The sequence below is a fragment of the Schistocerca piceifrons genome, chromosome 2 (assembly GCF_021461385.2).
Source record: "Schistocerca piceifrons isolate TAMUIC-IGC-003096 chromosome 2, iqSchPice1.1, whole genome shotgun sequence".
Classification (NCBI taxonomy): domain Eukaryota; kingdom Metazoa; phylum Arthropoda; class Insecta; order Orthoptera; family Acrididae; genus Schistocerca; species Schistocerca piceifrons.
Window position 1 is genome coordinate 850,945,879 of NC_060139.1, and position 21,090 is coordinate 850,966,968.

At 42.5% G+C, this 21,090-nt stretch overlaps 1 protein-coding gene across 1 annotated transcript in view; it reads left to right on the forward strand.

Annotated features, from left to right (window-relative positions):
- Positions 1-21,090, forward strand: part of LOC124775932 (farnesol dehydrogenase-like) — a 69,364-nt gene that overhangs the window by 40,459 nt on the left and 7,815 nt on the right. Inside the window, exons 5-6 of the mRNA XM_047250776.1 lie at positions 3,081-3,210; positions 7,815-7,958. Of these exons, the coding sequence (XP_047106732.1) occupies positions 3,081-3,210; positions 7,815-7,958 (274 nt within the window). The remainder of the gene's footprint in view (positions 1-3,080; positions 3,211-7,814; positions 7,959-21,090) is intronic.

Sequence of the window (21,090 nt, forward strand, 5' to 3'; positions counted from 1 at the left end):
ATTGCACATTCGGACATACAGTATGGTAGTCAATTATACGGTTTGATATTTCACACAAAATGACCTCGATTTTAGTCCCACGTGGTTCGAACTTCAGGCTTCTTACAGGGATGCAAGAACAGATCTAAATCTACAAAATATGTCGTCTCTTGATACAGAGCACGAAAAAATTTATTAATGTGTCAACACAAGTCCGAAGACTCCTTGCCCACACTCATCGACTCACCCACACTGTTGTGGAATTTCATTGAAAATGACATCCCTGTCAAATGCTTGAAGTTGTAGCTACTCGGCAGTGAAATCTGAAACAAGTAAGTCTAACAAATATAAATACAGTTGAGTGGAAAAAAGAGAAAGAAAAACAGCGGAAAATTGAAAAATGCTTCTGGTTTTTTAAAACTTAGCCTTTTGCAAAACACATTTTTTTTTCTTTTTTGTTCTTTAAACAAAGATGTTTTGACACCTATGTGTTACCTCGCTTTTTTCTGTAAAATATTATTAGCGCTTTTGGTTAGTTTTGTACTTCAGATCTAAAAACTATAGCATGTGCATTTTCATTTTCTTGTGATAGCTCATTTGAAATGTTTTAAGTGTACAATAAGGATTGCACAGGTCACCCTGCTTTTATGAGTTTTATGGCTAGACAGCTTGCCATCTTCAAGGCAGTCATAGGAATATCCTTCTTTGAAGAATATTGATTTATTTTTGTACACTGTTTCCGAGAGTAACAGTAGTAGATATATCGTTCTAATGCTATCCGTCACACATCAAGGTGCACAATACGACGGAAAACGTAGCTATAAAAACATTACGCGGCAAAACACATTTATATGTCCTTGAATCTTTTTTAAATGTCGTTAGTCGATCTGACTCAGACTAGTTTTTAAAATTTTTTTATATCGCTGTTGATTAATGTCTGAGCTATTCTCAGTGGGAGTGGGAATTTTCCATCCTATTGTGGAAACGCTAGTGACAACATGTGTACTCAATTACTTTGGAACCAGGGAAGACCACTGACATCAACAATTTTATTCCATAATTGTCTTCAACATCTGCTGAATGATGCCAACACTAACAAAAAGCATCAAAATATCTATCGATAGATGTATGATTCTGAACACAAGCGTTTGATCCACGGTCAGATAATGTTACAGTCGTCTAAAATTGTTAACTGATGCAATTAATTATTATTATTATTATTAACACATGATCGCTAAAAATTGACCTGGGGAACAGCGTTTTACGACGTTTCTCGACAATAAGTTCGTATGAGAACGATCTAGTAGACGTAGGGTATATACGCGTGCTGCAGAGCAAGTCATAGGAAAGTGTACGTAACTATTTCATGAAATCGTGCAGTTTGTCGAAATGATAAATTTAGTCGTAATGACGGCTCCTCAATTCAAATCTGTTTCATGGATTTTTTGTGGTAAGTTCCTATTGGACCAAACTGCCGAAGTTATCGATCCCTAGGCTTACACTCTACTTAATCTAACTTAAACGAACTTACGCTAAGGACAACACACACACACGCCCATGCCCGACAGAGGACTCGAACCTCCGACACGGGGAGCTGCGCGTACCGTGACAAGGCCCCCTAGACCGCGCCGCTACCCCACGTGGCTTCATGCATTTATTCCACGTTTTCAGGAAATAAAAACACTCTAACTTGATAAGAAACAACCGCCAGTTACTGCGGAAAAACCGACTCGTTTTCAGGAAATAAAAACACTCTAACTTGCTAAGAAACAACTGCCAGTTACTGCGGAAAAACCGACCAGTGCCAGTAAAATGAAATGTGGACGTGTTAACTTCAGCGAAGCATGTGCACGAACGCTCTGTACGCATTCGATAGTTCGTGCAGTACGGTGTTTGACGAGGTTTTTGTGGCACGGATTAGTGAGACATCCTGTGTGGTACAGCAAGACATTTGAGAACTTGAGGTGCAATTCGACGGCTCGGAGAGGGTGAAAGTTTCACTGCTGTGGACACAGTAATGGGTGCGTCCCGAAGTGTCATCTTGCGATTACACAGCTGGCCAAGTAAGAGAAGGACTTACGTAATAAGGGTTCCGTGCAAACTTAATTACGTATATAGGCATTTGATTTATTCCGGGAATCGAGAGTCTCTACTATTTTTGTCTGTTATCAACATTGGTACCAGTGAGATATCGATCTCAGGGATTTTAAGATTTCCGAGAACGAATATCAACAATATAAATGTGACATAAAGTCTTGTAGGAGGCAGGCGAACATTATTGTAACAATCAGGAGTTCTCCATTCAGCCTGACTGGGTCGCGAAAGTCAAACATAGGGCAGCTGGCCGATGTGGCCGAGCGGTTCTAGGCGCTTCAGTCCGGAACCGCGCGACCGCTACGGTCACAGATTCGAATCCTGCCTCGGGCATGGATGTGTGTGATGTCCTTACGTTCGTTAGGTTTAAGTAGTTCTAAGTTCTAGGGTACTGATGACCTCAGATGTTAAGTCCCATAGTCCTCAGGGCCATTTGAACCATTTGAAACATAGGACAAGGATGCCTTTATTTGTCATACGGCGCGTTTCGGAGTTTCTTCATCATCATATATCCAGGAGCAATTACTGCACATAGATATGGCGTTTCAAGTTGTACGTGAAACAAACATTCGCAGTCTCCCAACTGACTTATCCAATTCATACAAATACTCTCGCGTAACAATTTGTGGTGACATGGAAAGGAATGATCACATAGGCTCAGTCATAGGCAAAGCAGATGACAGACTTCAGTTTCTTGGCAGGATGATGAAAACTGAACTGTCAGGCACATGAAGACAGACACAAACTATCCCAGTAAATCCTATCAACAAAATTTCAGGATCAGTGTTGAGGAATCTAGGAAAATTCTAGCGCCACCGACGTATCGTTCTATAAGGGAATGGGAAGACAAGGGTCGACTAATTACAGCTCACTTAGAGGCAGTTTAGTAGTCTGTCTTGCCGCCCTCCTTTGGTCTGGCACTAACTTCACAGTATTTTGCAGAATGGGAACTTGTTTCGGAGCAACCTGCGTTCTGACGACGCTGTATGGGCGACTTTCTTTTCCAGTATAGCGGCGCACGTCCCGGTGTTCATTGATGGCTTCGGGATGCACTCAGTCAACAAAACAGCTGTGAGGGTCATGGCTGAAGGACTCAGGAAGGACCTCGTCGCCAAAAAGAGCAAGATTCGTGTTGGGGTAAGAAAACATTTCTCCTCATGTCAGTGAGATGTACAAACGTTGAATTTTTTTTGTTTAATCTGTTGTCACAGTGATCTTAAGTCCGAAGACTGGTTCAACGCAGCTATCCACACTAAGCTATCCTGAGCACGTCTCTGAATAACAACCGGTATGATACTCTTCATTTTTCCCACATTCGACTCAGTACCTCCATATTAGTTATGCGATCCACCCAGCTAACTTTCAACATTTCAAAAGCGTCTATTCTCTTCTTGTAATTACTGTTTAATGTATGCGTTTCGCTTCCATAAAAGGCTACATTCCAGACCAGTATCTTCAAAAAACATTTCCTAACATTTTATGTTCTGTACTGGTGACCAAAGTTAAACAACAAACGGAAATTTTATAAGGATGCGCTTATTTTGATACAAAATAGCACAAACAGGTGATAGCAAAGTAGAAACAATGATAAAGAATACAATGTAACAACATAATCATCTGTAACATGTATAACAGTAGACGAAAATGTTCTTCGGCTTTTCCAACTTAATTGATCTGCACACACATTCCGACAACTGGTTAATGTGCTCACTATGGAGTGTAACCACCTCTGGCAGGAATACAACGACAGAGCATGCTGTGACTGATCTCATCAATAACGCCCATTCTTCCTGCAGAGCTGCTCTCAAGCCTTGGAGAGTGGTTGGTGGATACTGACGTGATGCAACCCGTCTCTCTAAAGCAAACCGGGTATGGCATTTAAATCGGGAGAGCGAACTGGCCCTGCCATGCGTACAGTACTTTCCGTTTCCAAGACAACGTCAACCACTTGTACACCATCCTCGAGCAGCACCTAGCAACAACCGCCCATGATATCCCAAGACCTCTTCACGATACGTGACAACAGTTAAACCACTCCGATTCACCTACGCAACTTCGTGAAGAGGTATTCAAGTGGCCAACATAATCGCTGCCCACACCATTAGCGATCGTCCTCGATATCGGTCTCTCTGCACAATGTTGGGGTCTCTCTCACTCTCCAGACAAAATCGGGACTCATCTGTAAAAAGAACATTGGCCACCGTTCGACTGTCCAGGTGGCATACTGACGACTCTACTCTAGACGTTCCTTTCTGTGAAGTCGTGCCAGAGGCACACATACAGCATGTCTCCGACAATAAAGGCCACTCTGTCGAAGCCTTCTGTACACCGTTTGCCTCGATACAACACGTCCAGTGGATGCTGCTTGGTCAGATGCCAGCTGCAATGCGGTACTAAGGCGGTACTTTCGTGCCCTTACAGCCAAACAACGGTCCTGCCTTTCTGATGACACACGTGATAGGCCCTGCCCTGATCTTCGGGATGCGGTTTCGCTCTCTATAAATTGTCACCACATCCGAGAAACAACAGGACGATTCACATTAAGCCGTCGGGCTACATGAGCTTTCGGCTGTCCTGCTTCCATTCTTCCCATGGCCCTACGCCACAGAGAGTCTGGTAGGCGTCTTCTCTGTGCCGTACCACACCGCCTGTGACTGTGCACACAGGGACTGTGGATGTGGAACTACCCGATCGATAGGTGCCCTGACCTCATCGACCACATGCCATCTTCTGTGCAGAACACGATCGTACGGACTTCTGTTGACAGTTCGTATGATTATATCGTGAATTAGGCAAAGGACGTGGAAATAGAAGTCTGTTGCTTAAATTTTGGACTCCAGTGTATGTTAACAGATTTCTGTTTTTCGGAAATGCTTTCCTTGCTATTGGCAGTCCCGCGTTTTGTACCCTCTTTGCTTCGTCTATTGTCAGTCATCTACTACCTTCAGCGTCTCATCTCCTAATTCTATTTTCTCAGCACTGCCTGATGTAATTCTGTTTTCTTTTTGTGATTTTAAGGTACTATCCATTCCGTTATCTGCTCTTGCAAGACTTCTGTCGTTTCTGACAGAATTACGATGTCACCAACAAACATCAAAAGTTTTTTTTCCTGCATCCTGCATTTTGGCTTCAGCTCTATCACAGTCCCTTTTTAACTACTGCTTTCCATTCATGTCCTTCAATTCTTATAATTGCAGTCTGGCTTCTTTGCAAATTGTAAATATTCTTTTGCTCTCTGTATATTTTTCTCACTACTCTCAGTTTCAAGTAGTATATTCTAGTTAAACAACATATTAAGTACCACGAACGCTACACGAGGCTAAAACAAAGTATGAAATCAGCGGTATCAGAACATCAAGGTAACTGATATCGATTTCAATAACGCACCTGCAAAACTAACATTTATAGAAGTCCGAGAAGCGATTGAAGTTTCTGAGAACGCGTGTAACTTCAATAGAGAGGACGGCTATAGGCTTCCGGCATCGTGGCTTCCCGCCATCAGGCAAATGAATACGCGACCGTGGCGTGCGAGAAACACAAACAACGCACTGGAAGCCTCCTCTGCGGACAATAATATTTTGGATAAACGTTCCCTTTCTCTTGCTCTGCCCGTTTCGCTTCTAGGCGCTGATGTTGGCACACCAATAGCAGCAAGAGGAATTTTAAGCAATAACTCTTCCCCATCATAAGTGAGGCAAAAATCTCTTTCTAACCAATTACATTGGCCCACCAACGGTAGCCACAAGAGATTTTAGCCTATAACCCCTTTTTCAGCATTAGCGCGGGAATACTTTTCTTATCATCCACTGAGGATGGTCCGCCAATGCTAACCACCTGACTTTTACCCAAGAGTCCCATTTCTTCAGCATAAGCGCGGGAAAACTCTCCTTTATAAGAGAAGACGACACTGGTCTCTGAAAGTGCTTAATCTACAGTGAACACCACAAGATCCTGTGAAAGATCCCAGCAGAGGGATCGAAACGTGGATCGTTCGAACAAATATGACGTGCCCTGACAATCCAGAAGATTTTAACTTCACTGCTCCAGTAAACATTGTCAAAATATTACTCTAATTCTATGAACGCTGTATAAGTATGCTAGTCTTTCTTCAGGCTACCTCATAAGACTGTTAGATATGTCGTAAGGTCGGTACTGCCACGCGTGTTCCACCATTTCTCCAAAACTCTAGCTGACCTTCCACGAGGTTGGCGGTTACCAGGTTTTCCATTCTTCTGTAATTAATTTGCGTCTGTATTCTGCAACTAAAACTTATTAAACTGTTGCTTCTGCAATATTCGCAACAGTCAGTTAATGCCTGCTTTGGAAACGGAATTATTACATTATTCTGGAAGGTTCGGGATATTCCACCTTCCTCATAGATTTAGCATACTAGGTAGAACAGTTTTGTTATGTTCTCCTAAAGATCTCAGTAATTCTGAATTAGTGTCGTCTTCTCAAGTTGCCTCTTTTTCACTTCGGTCTTTCAGTGCTTTGTAAAATTATTCTGGCAATGTGGCATTCCCCATCTCATCTTCATCTACTTCTTTGCTTCTTTCTCAAATATTGGCTTCGTTTCCCTTATACAGCCCAGTTAATACTACTTCCATCTTTCAGCCTTCCCTTGGTTGCTTAGTACTGTCTTTCAATCTTAATTCTTGATATTCATACAGCTGCTTCTCGTTTCTCCAGCGGTCTCTTTAAGGCATTTATAAATCCCGTAGTTATGCATTAACTACAACTTTGCATTTCTCTTCCAGCCGTTCTTGCCATTCTTTTCTTTGTCATATTGCATTTTCTGTCAATCTTCTTTTTAGACTTGTGCATTACCTTTCTCTGGTTCATTTGCTGCATCTTTATATTTCCTCCTTTCAACAACTAAATTCACTATCTCGTGTTTATGCAACTTGCAATTTGTAACTGGAACTTGCCCTTTGGCTCTTATCATCAGCTGCCGTCGCTTTTTCATTTCTCAGTGCTACTCATTCGTCTTCCCCGTTTCAATCGATCGTTGCCTAATGCTGCTATTGAAATTCTCAACAAGTTCTGATTCTTTTCATTATACAGGTCCCACCTTCGTACAAAAGGTAACTCATTAAGTGTTAATCTCGAGTTCGCAAGCAATAAATAAGGTCATAATCCACGTACGCATCTAGTTTCGAAATATTTGTGTCACCGTTACATAGTCTGTAAGCTATAATTAAGTACTATATTGAGTGTAAAATACGTTCCACCTTCGTAATAAACTCAGTAATATAATTTTTGTGATTGTACGTTTTATAAAAGGTGTTGCATATGACTAGGGACAGATGTGTTCTTAAAATAAATAATATACAACAGTAAACTAATACGTAAGTAATAAAGCTGAGTGCTGTATTAAAACTACAAGCCCCATATTTGGCCTTCCATTGGGGAAAGCGACTTCGAGTCTCTGTATCAGACATAATTTTGTCAAAATCACTAAGCACAGGCTAAGGACAAAAGATTTCAACTCAAGTATAGCTGTGTTTGGTAAAAAGGTACCTCTCCAACGATAGGTATAACAACAAACCATACTGTTGCCATGTGACTGAATTTGGTTTATCTGAATTTAAAAAAAAAAATCAAGAATACCACTTATTGCGAAACCGCAATATTTGTGACAGTATACAACAAAATTCCTTCGTAGCTATGTTAGAATTCAGACATCGTCTTATACCACTGTCCATATATTAAACATTTACAACTACTTTCTCTGTTTGCAGCAAATTTCTCCAGGGTTCGTGAAAACCAATGGGATTAACCAGTCTGAGAAGTGGGCACAGATCTTCGATACAATGCCTTACCTGGAAGTGGAAGACATAGCAAAAGCCGTGGTCTACATGCTTTCCCAACCTCCAAGGGTTCAGGTGAGTTTGCTTCTGCCACTGCAGCTTGAATGTGCGGAGATTTCCATGTACATTTTATTAATAGTGCAGTTGTGTGTAGTTTAAACATTACTCCTAAAACAAATAATTACGGAGAAGGTAATCATCCACACGTGCAAAGATATTTATCCAAGCATAAACGAATTTCAGTGACCGCCAAGGGAAATCGTCAGTGATTTAGTGACAACCGTGTGAGCAGAGGGGACACGTTCCGCTGGTAGTCCTTCGCTAGCGTAACAGGGGTATGGATGCTTGCTCTGATCGCAGACCCGTGGGGTCCCACTTTTGAGACAGCGAAAGAAAGTTATAATGGCAAAAGAAGGAGAGACGAGGGAAGATGATACTGGAGGGGGGGGGGGGGGGGGGGGCAGGAGGGAGAAGGAAAAGTAGTGGATGAAGAAGAAGGGAATGGATTTGAGGGTTCTAAAATGGGGATGGGACAAGAATGCATCGAACTGAATCATCAAGAGATTTGAATAGGACTGTGTTGAGCAATAGTTCCCTAAGAACTGACTTTCCCTGTTATGTAGGTGCTTGTTTCTTATTTTCGGCTACTAGATGAGGCAACTCCTTTTCTAGCAAGTGCGGCAACACAACGAAGTGTAAATAGTATGTTTTGCGTTTGTTGTTATGTTTGATACAGACCTGCGTTGATCAGCAATGAAAAGAAGGCAAAAGGAATCCACTGATTGATGCAGGCATTGCGACGGATTGTGTTTTGTTCAGTGGTATGAATCCTTTCATACAAGAGATAAATGTGTATCTTTTACTTCATTGTAGAGATAAACATATATATAGGTGGAGCAGAGATGAGGTTTAAACAAAAGAACGGGATAAAGCCGACAGGTTGAGGGAGTTGGAATAATGGCGAATTTTTCCCTGGGTACCATTTATCCAAGTTGTCCTTATCAGGAAGTTCGTGATGAGATACTGAAGATGTAGTTTATTTACCTTAACACATCCCGGCAGAACCACTTGCACTAGCAAGAAAATGAAGGCAACGGAAGCTCAGATATACTTGACATAAACATCTTTTCGAAATTCAAGGTGGGAGTAGGATTTTATAACTCAACGATCACGTAAAAATAGTGATAACTCTTCATGTACATTGCGGTAAATGCTTTAGGAGTTGTTAGTGAGGCCTTAGGCATGACACCTCCCTTCCGCTGACTATAAGGGATATAACTATTGAGTTATAAAATACGTGGGCGTAGAAATATTTCAAACAACTTTGTAAGAATTATAATGGTGATAACTGTTATAGAGGCTGGCGACACATAAAATCTCACAGGTCGAAACACTGCAATTTTTAATAAAATCGCAAAGACAGTTGTCTTCCGACAGAACATTGTTAGTAAAATGTGATTCTGCTAGAAGAATAAAATACCTTGTTCGATGGTTCTGTGAAATAAGAATAAAACAGAGCCAAATTTGAGAAAGCACAAACAACAAAGTTTTCCTTTAACGCAGTCATTCTTGTACTCCTACCCCATACAGGTTAAGTTACTTTGCCATCGGTCTAGTGTTTTTCGTTGCTTCCCCACCAAGAAAAACTGCCAACAACAATAGTTTAGAAGTACATATCCTTAAAGCATTTAAGAAAGCGAAGTCTTATGGCCCAGATAGCATACCAATTAGGCTCCTTTAAGAGCATGCTGGTATAATAGTTCCGTACTTAGCACTCATACACAACAGCTCGAAAGGACTGGAAAGTTTCCTAGGTCACACCAGTAATCTACAAAATAAATCGGAGTAATCCGCTGAATTACAGACCCATGTCAGTAACGACTGTTTACCGTAGGATTTTGGAGCATACGCTGTATTCGAACATTATGAATTACCTCGAAGAAGACGATATATTGACACGTAGTCAGCACGGATCCAGAAAATATAGTTCTTGTGAAACATAACTAGCTCTTAATACTCATGAAGTAATGAGTGCTATCGACAGGGGATGTCAAATTGATTCTATATTTTTAGATTTCCAGAAGGCTTTCGACACTGTTCCTCACAAGTGTCTTCTAACCAAACTGCGTGTCTATGGAATATCACCTCAGCTGTGCGACTGGATTCGTGATTTCCTGTCAGAAAGGTCACAGTTCGTAGTAATAATGGAAAGTTATCGAGTAAAACAGAAGTAGTATCCGGCGTTCTTCAAGGAAGTGTTGTAGGCCCTCTATTGTTCCTGATCTATATTACCGACATAGGAGGCAGTCTGAGTAGCCCTATCAGATTGTTTGCAGATGCTGTCATTTACCGTCTTGTAAAGTCATCAGATGACCAAAACGAATTGCAAAATGATTTATATAAGATATCTGTATGGTGTGAAAAGTGGCAATTGATCCTAAATAAAGAAAAGTGTGAAGTTATTCACATGAGTACTAAAAGAAATCCACTAAATTTCGATTACGCGATAAGTCACACAAATCTTAAGGCTGTAAATTCAACTAGATACTTAGGGATTACGATTGCAAATATCCTAAATTGGAACGATTATATAGATAATGTTATGGGTAGAGCAAACCAAAGACTGCGATTCATTGGCAGAACACTTAGAAGGTGCAACGGGTCTACTAAAGAGACTGCTTACACCACGCTTGTCAACCCTATTCTGGTGTATTGCTGTGCGGTATAGGATCCACATCAGGTGGGACTGACGGATGACATCGAAGAAGTTCAAAGAGGCGCGGCTCGTTTTGTACAATCGTGAAATAGGGGAGTTAGTGCCACAGACATGATACGTGAATTGGAGTGGCAACCATTAAAACAAAGGCGTTTTCCGTTGCGACGGGATCTTCTCATGAAATTTCAATCATCAGTTTTCTCCTCCGATTGCGAAAACATTGTTGGCACCCACCTATGTAGGGAGAAATGATCATCACGATAAAATAAGAGAAATCAGGGCTCGCACAGAAAAATTTAAGTGCTCGTTTTTCCCGTGCGCCGTTCGAGAGTGGAGCTGTAGAGAGGCAGGTTGAAGGTGGTTCATTGAACCCTATGCCAGGCACTTTTTGTGAATAGCAGAGTAATCACGTAGATGTGGAGAGACGCAGATGTTCGATAGAGAGCGGAAAAGGTGAAAATCTGAGGGCGCGAGATCTAGTGAATAAGGTGGGTTCGGATTAACTTCCCAAACCAACTCCTGTGTAGTGTTTGGTATCAGTCTAGCAGAACGTGGGTGGGAGTTATCATGGAGTAGCATCACTTCACTCAGTCTGCCTGGTCGTTGTTCTTCGATTGCGTCTCAAAGACCTCTCAGTTCTAGAAAATAAATGTCAGCAGTGATTGTTACATGACGGAGAAGCAATTCGTAGCACTCCACGCCGTCGCTGTTCCATCAGATGCATAACGTTATTTTTTGTGGATGAGCAGTGCTCTTTGTACGGGGAGTTGCTGCTTCATTCGTGGTCAACCATTTCTTTCTTTCCCTTGTGTCAGCATAAAGACGACATATCTCGTCACCAGTAACGATACAGGACAGGAATGGGCGGTGTTGTTCACGAGTCAATTGATGACGAGCAAGCAGAGATGCACATATGACACCTCGCTGATTTTTGTGATTTTGGCTTAGAGCATGCGTACCCATACACCTGATTTTTGAACCTTCCCCACTGGATGCAAATGCCGCACGATGGTGGAATGATCACAGTTCATCTCATTTGCCAGTTCTAGAGTACATTAACTTCGAGCAATGTGGATTTATGCCTTTAAATGATCTTTCATCAAATCTCGAAGGTCTTCCTGAATTTGGGCAGTCACTGATGACAAAACGATCGTCCTCTCAACGAGATAACTATTTTGTTGCCGTGCTCTGTCCAGTGACATGATCCCCACACACGGCGCAAATGTTTCTGGCTGTCGCCGCTGCTGTCACCTCTTTACTGAACTAAAATAGAAGAATATGTCACAGATGTTCCGATTTCTCCACTTGGCATTCCATTTTCTAGGGTCCACAGCTCCACTCACTATCTCCAAATGACAAAATGACAGTATATAAACTCAGATAGCAACAGTGAACTACAAATAAAAAATGACAATCGATAAAAAAAAAAGAACCATAGCACCCGGAACACCAACACGCAAAACAAAACCACTGCCAACGTAAGCACAACCTATTCTTGAAGTTTAAATTCCACAGGAAGAAAGTGCGCTGGAAGCCTGCTTCTGAACGGGAAGGCTCCAGGCGGACTTCTCTGCATTCAAACCCAGTAGTAATAGCTCTCATCTCAACTTGTCGAAATTTCGAGTTAGCTGACCAGCTGGAACGTACTGATAAGTCTGCTGACCACTCCACATGCCGGAACCAAAGAAACACGTCAACTTCCTGTGAAACGTAACCGGTTCCTTATTGGCACAAAGTAATGAGTGCTATCGACAGGGAATCTTAAATTGATTCATTATTTCTAAATTTCCAGAAGGCTTTTGACACCGTTCCTCAAAAGAAACCACCAATCAAATAGCGTACCTACTGCGTATCGACTCAATTGTGAAACTGGATTCATGATTTCCAGTCAGAAAGATCACTATACGTAGTAATGACAGGAAATCAAAGAATGAAACAGAAGTGATATCCGGCGCCCCCTCTGATATTCCTAATCTATATAAACGAGACAATCTGAGTAGCCCACGTATATCGTTTACAGACGATGCTGTCATTTACTGTCTAGTAAAGTCATCAGAAGATCAAAACTAAAACCACTCAGACACGTCATCATTGGTTTGAAAAGTGGCAATTGTTTCTGAATAAGGGAAAATATCAGGTCATCCACAAGAGTACAAATAGAAATCCGTTAAGTTTCCGTTATACGATAAATAACACAAATTTAAAGGCTGTCAATTCTACTAAATACCTAGGAATTACAACTCACAACAACTTAAATTGGAACGATCACACAGATAATGTTTGGGGAAGGCAAGCCAAAGACAGCATTTTACTGGCAGAGCATTTAGAACTCAACGTCTACTAAAGAGACTACCTACATTACGCTTGTTAGTCCTCTTCTAGAGTATTCCTGTGTAATTACGGATCCTTACTAGGTCGGAGTGACGGAGGACGTCGAAAAAGTTCAAAGAAGGGCATCTCGTTTTCTGTGATGGCGAAATAGGTGAGATAATGTCACGGACATGATATACAAATTGGGGTGGCAATCGTTAAAAGAAAAGGCATTTTTCAATGGGGCAGGATTTCTCATTAAATTTTAATCACCAGCTTCCTCCTCAGAGTATAAAAATAGCTTATTGTCGCCAATTTACATAGGGAAAACTGATAATCGTAATAAAATAAGAGAAATGATAGCTCGTACGGAAAGATCTAAGTGTTCATTTTTTCCAACGCTGTGTTAGAGTGGGACGATAGAGAAATAGTCTGAAGATGGTTAGAAGTAGCATCTACCATGCACGTAAGTGTAAATTACAAAGTAATGGTGTAGATGCACATAATATTATACTCTAAGACAAACGCACCATGAAGGAGAAATTATGGAAATGGGAAGGAAAACGATAGACGTCGTGTACATATACAAACAAATAAATAATTATAATTTCAGAAAAATTGGACGATTTATGCACAAATTGAGCAAATCAGTAACGTGGTCCGCGTCTAACCCTATTGCAGGCAGCTATTTGCCTAGGCATTGATTGACAGAGTTACTGGATGTCCTCCTGAGGGATATCGTGACAAATTCTGTCCACTTGACGAGATACATTTACACCTACATCTGCATGGATACTCCGCAAGTCATACTCAAGTGCCCGGCAGTGGGTTCATCCAACCAGGTTCACAATAATTCCGTATTATTGCTCTCTCGAACAGAGCACGGAAGAAACGAACATCTCTATGTTACCGTGCGAGCTCTGATTTCCCTTATTTTATCATGAATATCGTTTCTACCATTGTAGGTCGACATCAACAAAGTATTTTCGCATTCGGAGGAGAAAGTTGGTGATTTCAATTTCGTGAGAAGACCCCGTCGCAATGAGAAACGTCTTTGTTTTAATGGTGTGCACCCCAAATCTTGTATCAAAAAAATGGCTCTGAGCACTATGGGACTTAACATCTGAGGTCATCAGTCCCCTAGAACTTAGAACTACTTAAACCTAACTAACCTAAGGACATCACACACATCCATGCCCGAGGCAGGATTCGAACCTGCGACCGTAGCGGTCGCGCGGTTCCAGACTGTAGCGCCTAGAACCGCTCGGCCACCCCGGCCGGCTTCTGTATCATGTCTGTGACACTCTCTCCCCTATTTCTCGATAATACAAAACGTTAGTTCGTCAAACTCCAAATATGGTTGGACGGCGTTGCCATATCGGAACGTTTTCAATAGGAAATGTTTGGTAAGGCCGAAGACAAGCAGTAGAAACTCTCGCCTGTGGATGCGGGCAATATTTTGCAGAAATTTAAGCCCAGGATGACTTGCAGGAACAGCAACAAAAAGGGCCGTAGAATATCATCGACGTAGCACTGTGTTGTAAAGGTGACACGGATGATAACCAAAGGTGTCCTGCTATGAAATGAAATAGCACTCCAAACCATCACTCCTGGTTATTGGGACGTATGACGACAGTCAGGTATCCCATCGCTGTCCAGAGCTTGCTGGGACACGTCTTTGCTGGTCATCGCGACTTTCTTCGAAGTGGGATTCATCACTGAAGACAATTCTACTCCAGACAGTGAGATTCCAGGTCGAAGCCTTATCTGATGACGCCCCGGACAGTGGTTTGACACAAACTTGATTGTTGCTCGCCATATGGTCCGACAACCAGGAGTGATGGTCTGAGGTGCCATTTCTTTTCATAGGAGTATCCCTTTGTTTGTTATCCGAGACATCCTTGCAGCACAACGGTACGTCGACGCTATTCTGTACCCCGCTTTCTTGTCCTTCGTGGCAAGCCATACTGGGCTAACATTTCAGCTAAATGACGCCCGCCCGCACACGGCGAGACTTTCCACTGCTTGTCCTGGTGCTTCCCAAACTCTGCCACGACCACCAAGGTCGCCGAATCTCTCCACAATTGAGAACGTTCGGAGCACTATGGGCAGGGCCCTACAACCATCTCGGTATTCTGACGCTCTGATGCGTCATCTGGACAGAATTTGTCGCGATATCCCTCAAGAGGACATCCAACAACTCTATCAGTGCCAAGCCGAACAACTGCTTTCATAACGGCCAAAGGTAGACTAACGCGTTATTGACTTGCTTCATCTGTGAAGCTCATTCTCTTTGAATACAAGGGCCGCTCAAAAGGAAACGAGCTGGAGTCTGGAATGCGCAAACCTGTGAAACGAGCGTAATATCGTGGCGAGTGTAACGAGGTGTGGTTCCGACCAGAGCGTGGAAGTTCACAGTCCGTCGCTAGAGGGCACGCGTGCACGTCACGTGACAATACAGAGCTAGCAGAAGCATGCATCAATCGTCCAAACGCTGCCAGTCATTGCAAACAGTGACATGGAGGGGTAAAACGAAGGGCAAAGAGGTGTTGTCGTTTTCTAACTGCGGAAGGAGAAGGAGGAACGGACATTCATCGACGAATGTCGCAAGCGTATGGCGAACATTGCATGTCCCTTGCAAGGGTCAAGGCGTAGCACAAGCGCTTCAGGGAAGGAAAGGTGTCGTTAGCCGATGATGCACAGTCTGGAGCAACACACTGCATTACCGATAACATCGTCCAGCTGGTGGATGCACTCATTACCTATAACCGCCTAGTGACAGTGAAAGCCATAGCTGCCGTGGTCGAGCCGGCCGAAGTGGCCGTGCGGTTAAAGGCGCTGCAGTCTGGAACCGCAAGACCGCTACGGTAGCAGGTTCGAATCCTGCCTCGGGCATGGATGTTTGTGATGTTCTTAGGTTAGTTAGGTTTAACTAGTTCTAAGTTCTAGGGGACTAATGACCTCAGCAGTTGAGTCCCATAGTGCTCAGAGCCATTTGCCGTGGTCGGATTGAGCGTCGGAAGTGTTCATCCCGTCGTGAAGGAACGACTGCACATGCGCAAAGTGTGTACTCAATGGGTACCTCACAGTCTTCAACCACACCAGGAAGCATGTCGAATGGCCCACTGTCTTGCTCATCTGCAGCGCTATGCTCGGGAAGGGGATACGTTCTTGGTACGAATGTTGGCTGGTAATTAGTCATGGCGTCATCACTTCGAACCAGAATAAAAACGACGAAGTCTCCACTGGAAGCATCAGGGTCACCATCACCAATAAAAGACTTAGGCCATCCACACGAGTGCGGGAAAGGTTATGCTGACGTCCTTCTTTGACCAAGATAGCCTCCGGCTGATTCACTTTCTACTGCACGGGACAACAGTGAATGCCCAGTGTTACTCGCAAACCTTGACCACCCTTCACCAAACGATCATATCAAAACGATCATATCAAAACGACCAGGCAATCTCGCCTGTGGGGTCATTCTGCTCCACAACAATGGAAAGCCTCATATGGCCAACACGGTCGCGGCGCTCCTGCAGAAATTCAAATCGGAGATTGTCGATCACCCTCCATACAGTCCGGACCTGTTTCCCTGTGATTACGCCATTTTTGGTTCTCTTAAAAAGGCTCTGAGTGGCAAACGATTCACCCTGGACGACGACGTCCAGCTGTACGTGTGGAACTAGTTAACATCGCAGCCCTGGGAATTTTATGAGAAATCCATTCACCGCCTTGTGTCACAGTGGGACAATGGTCTCAACAGCCAGGGTCAATACTTCTAACATACAGGTACTGGTTTCTGTAATTATGCCTCCGGCTCGTTTCTTTCGCCCCTTATACATCACACAATTTTTCTGGAACTGTAACCATTTGATTGTTCCATTCAGATAATCCTTCCGTGGTGCGACCTTTTTTTTTTTTTTTTTTCTTCTAAGAGTGTATTTTAAAACTATGTTCTGATTTGTATGCGAACGAGGCAATTGGTGATTTATGTAGCGAAAGTTTGCTATTTGAGAAGGATAAAGTGCCGACATCTTGCGCATAATATTTCGTAACCTGTAAACTAGTTCAGTGCAACGCATTCATTCGTATGAGTTTAGATAAGAAACGAACGTCTTTGGAGGTATTACTATTTCTCAATGTAGCCTCATACGTCCTTCCTTTTCTACATAGTTCGATTATTTTGCTCTACTTTATAAACCTAGAACTACTCCATACGGCGGCGTGCCCACGTACGTTGCCATCAGCGCAATTGCAGAGTTAACGTTTGGCGCAGCCGGCGACAGAACGAAACGATAGCGCCTGCTTCGCTTGCTGCCGGTACGTCTCCGGCCATACTCAGGCACCGCTGCCGGCTTTCTCTAGCCGCGTTCGCGTTCCGTGAAGGTTCTGCTTGCCGTCTAGAATTGTTCAGTGACCTGTAATGCCGAAAGCGCTTGTTACCGGACTCGACCTGCGCTGTTTTGGCCCACTCTTTCTGTCCGTGTATGAGCGTAGTCTCTCGTTCTCAGTCACTGCAATTGCACTTACTGGCCGGCCGGAGTGGCCGAGCGGTTCTAGGCGCTACAGTCTGGAACCACGCGACCGCTACGGTCGCAGGTTCGAATCCTGCCTCGGGCATGGATGTGTGTGCTGTTCTTAGGTTAGTTAGGTTTAAGTAGTTCTACGTTCTAGGGGACTGATGACGTCAGATGTTAAGTCCCATAGTGCTCAGAGCCATTTGAACCATTTTTTGTACTTACTGTGTACCTTGTCATTTGCAATAAAACGGTAGATAACACACTCTGTAGGTCATCTTATGTTTCGTAGTTGAGGGTAATTCTGCTACTAGGAGAAGTAAACGGAAGTAATGTGTTGCCCGACTCTCCTTGGAATATACGCTCTCGGAATCTCAACGGCATACCTCTCCGTAATACCCAACTCCTGTCTTGTAGCTATTGCCTCTGCAGTTTGTTCGGTATCTGTAACACGTATCTTCCATACCATGACAAAACGAACAGTTCTTCGTTTTTTCTTCTCTATCTCTTCCACAGATACAACACGGTAAGGCTCCGATACTGCTGAGCAACACCCGTGAATCGGCCTTACAAGTATTTTGTAATCCACTTTCACGGATGAATTACATTCCCTTTACACGCTTGTGTCACAAGTGTAATGTGCTGCGAATACATAGAAGGATAGATCCCTTATCATTTAGCTACAAAATAGCAGGTTAGCAACTGGAAGCAGTTAATTCCATAAATTATCTGGGAGTAGGCATTAGGAGTGATCTAAAATGGAATGATCATGTAAGTTGATCGTTGGTAAAGCAGATGCCAAACTGAGATTCATTGGAAGAATCCTAAGGAAATGCAATCCGAAAACAAAGGAAATAGGTTACAGTACGCTTGTTCGCCCACTGCTTGAATACTGCTCGGAAGTGTGAGATCCGAACCAGATAGGGTTGATAGAAGAGATAGAGAAGATCCAACGGAGAGCAGCGCGCTTCGTTACAGAATCATTTAGTAATCTCGAAAGCATTACGGAGATTATAGATAAACTCCAGTGGAAGGCTCTGCAGGAGAGACGCTCAGTAGCTCGGTACGAGCTTTTGTCAAAGTTTCGGGAACATACCTTCACCGAAGAGTCAAGCAGTATATTGCTCCCTCCTACGTATATCTCGCGAAGAGACCATGAGGATAAAATCAGAGAGATTAGAGCCCACACAGAAGAATATCGACAATCCTTTATTCCACGAACAATGCGAGACTGGAATAGAAGGGAGAACCGATAGAGATACTCAAGGTACCCTCCGCCACACACCGTCAAGTGGCTTGCGGAGTATGGATGTAGATGTAGATGTAAAGAACTTCCAAATCTTTAGGTCCTATTAATTATATAGAAATAAACAAAATACACTTCTGTATGATAACTAAAGATAAAACTACAGTAATGGTTATAGTGATGGGCATTTCTTGAGGGCTACATTTCTTAGGTCTCCATCAAATCCGGTGCAGCACCGGCCTATACAGGATTTGAGGTGCCTCGTGCAATGTTTCTACTTCAACAGTGAGGTACTGTACGGATCAAAGAAACGTCATGGCAGCCAAGTACTGTCCAGGCTTGACTTTGTGTCACATCCGTACGTGATACCTCATATTGATCCGTGTCACTTTGTCTTGTAAAACAGTTATTATAAAATGAGTTTAATATTCCGTCTAGTCATGGTCTGCAGCTGAAAAATATTCCGATGTTTTAGTTGCAATGGGGGTCACAGACGAAATAAATTTTTAATTGATGATAATCTGTCGTACAAGCAGTCGTAATTTGGATCAGAATATCCTTTCATTTATCTCATTCATAACCGCACAAAATCGACTGTGTACCATTTTCAAGTGTATGGTATAGTCCGTCTATCGGACATTTTGGCCTTACAGTTAGATCCTTCATTGGCTGGCTCTGAGCACTATGGGACTCAACTGCTGAGGGCATTAGTCCCCTAGAACTTAGAACTAGTTAAACCTAACTAACCTAAGGACATCACAAACATCCATGCCCGAGGCAGGATTCGAACCTGCGACCGTAGCGGTCTTGCGGTTCCAGACTGCAGCGCCTTTAACCGCACGGCCACTTCGGCCGGCCGTCATTGGCCATACATTGTTACTATCGATGTGAATGATTTCTTTTTAAAACAAACATGACACCAAAAGTCCCAAAATCAATACATCTAAGTTACGAATGTCTGCTGGGTAGCTTCGTATGGCTGCTTTCCTTTAAAAAATAAAAAACTTTTTCCACAGCAAGGGTACAAACTTTTCTTCTTACTTCATCAGTTGGAGAAGTTGTTATCAGTGTTGCAGACCACGTAAAAAAAGTTGCGTTGTTCGTATTGTGCACAGAAAAAGAACAATGTAATTATATTTCAAATTTTTCCGCAAGTAGTTACATGACCCTGATGTACCAGTAAATACCAATAAATTCCTTAAAGATATAAAAGAAATACTTTATACTGAAAAACAAAACCATTTGGATCTTCCCGTTAAGCATATCGCTTTTTTTCATAACAGTTCCTCGTCGCCTATTCTGTGGATGATAGAATCGCCTAGTTAATGTAGGCGTTTTAAAGAAAATAATGTATTTAGGCGTAGACTAAGGTAGAATTTTTGTAGTCTAATTTTTAGTGGCTTAAAATGTTCCTTAGGGAGTCTATTTTTAAGGTTCACTCATACAAGGTGAGCTACAAATGTTAAAATATGCTAAGCCCGTGATTTACTGGCGCATCCGAGTGTTCGAATGCAACTGATGTAATACTATAATAGTCACCGACGAAATGCGGTCCTGTTAGTTTCGGATAATATCACAGATGATAATATTTCTCTTCGAAACATGATCCGATTATGGTAAACAGCCTGAAAGCACGTGTCCATCTCTCGTCTGCTTGCCTTGTCATTTGGCTTGTTTTTTATACGAAGTAAAACGTGAGTGCTTGAAAATAACAAACATTTATACGGAGAGAAAAGGTTGAAAAGTAATCCCAATCATGCAAAAAACGCTTCGACCGGTAAGCGCAAGCCATTTAATCGATATAATTTTATCAAAATGAGAGCAGTAAGCAGCAGAGTTGAAGAGGAATAATAATCACAGAAGTTGCAAAGAAAAACACATGCACAAAAAAGGTAACTGCAAAGAAACTGTGGGTAACTGATGAGATACTTCAGCTAATCGATGAAAGATTGAAGTACAAAAATGTTCAGGGAAATTCAGAAATACAAGTCTCTGAGGAATGAAATAAATAGGAAGTGCAGGGAAGATAAGACGAAATGACGATACGAAAAATGTGGAGAAATCGAAAAAGAGGTGACTGTCAAAACGACTGACGCAGCATACGGAAAAGTCAAATCAGCCTTCGAAACTAAAAGAAAAGGTGCCAACATTAAGAGTGCAATGGTAATTCCACTATTAAATGCAGAAGAGAAAGCACGTAGATTGAAAGAGTATATTTAAGGCCTCTATGAGGTAGAATGAGAACTTAAAAGAGCTTTAGAAAACTTAAGATCGAATAGGGCAATTGGGATTGATAACATTCCATCTGAATTTCTAAATTCACCCGGAGAAGTGGCAACAAAAGCGACGATTCACATTGGTGAGTAGAATGTATGAGTCTGGCGAAATGACATGTGACTTTCGGAAGAAACATCATCT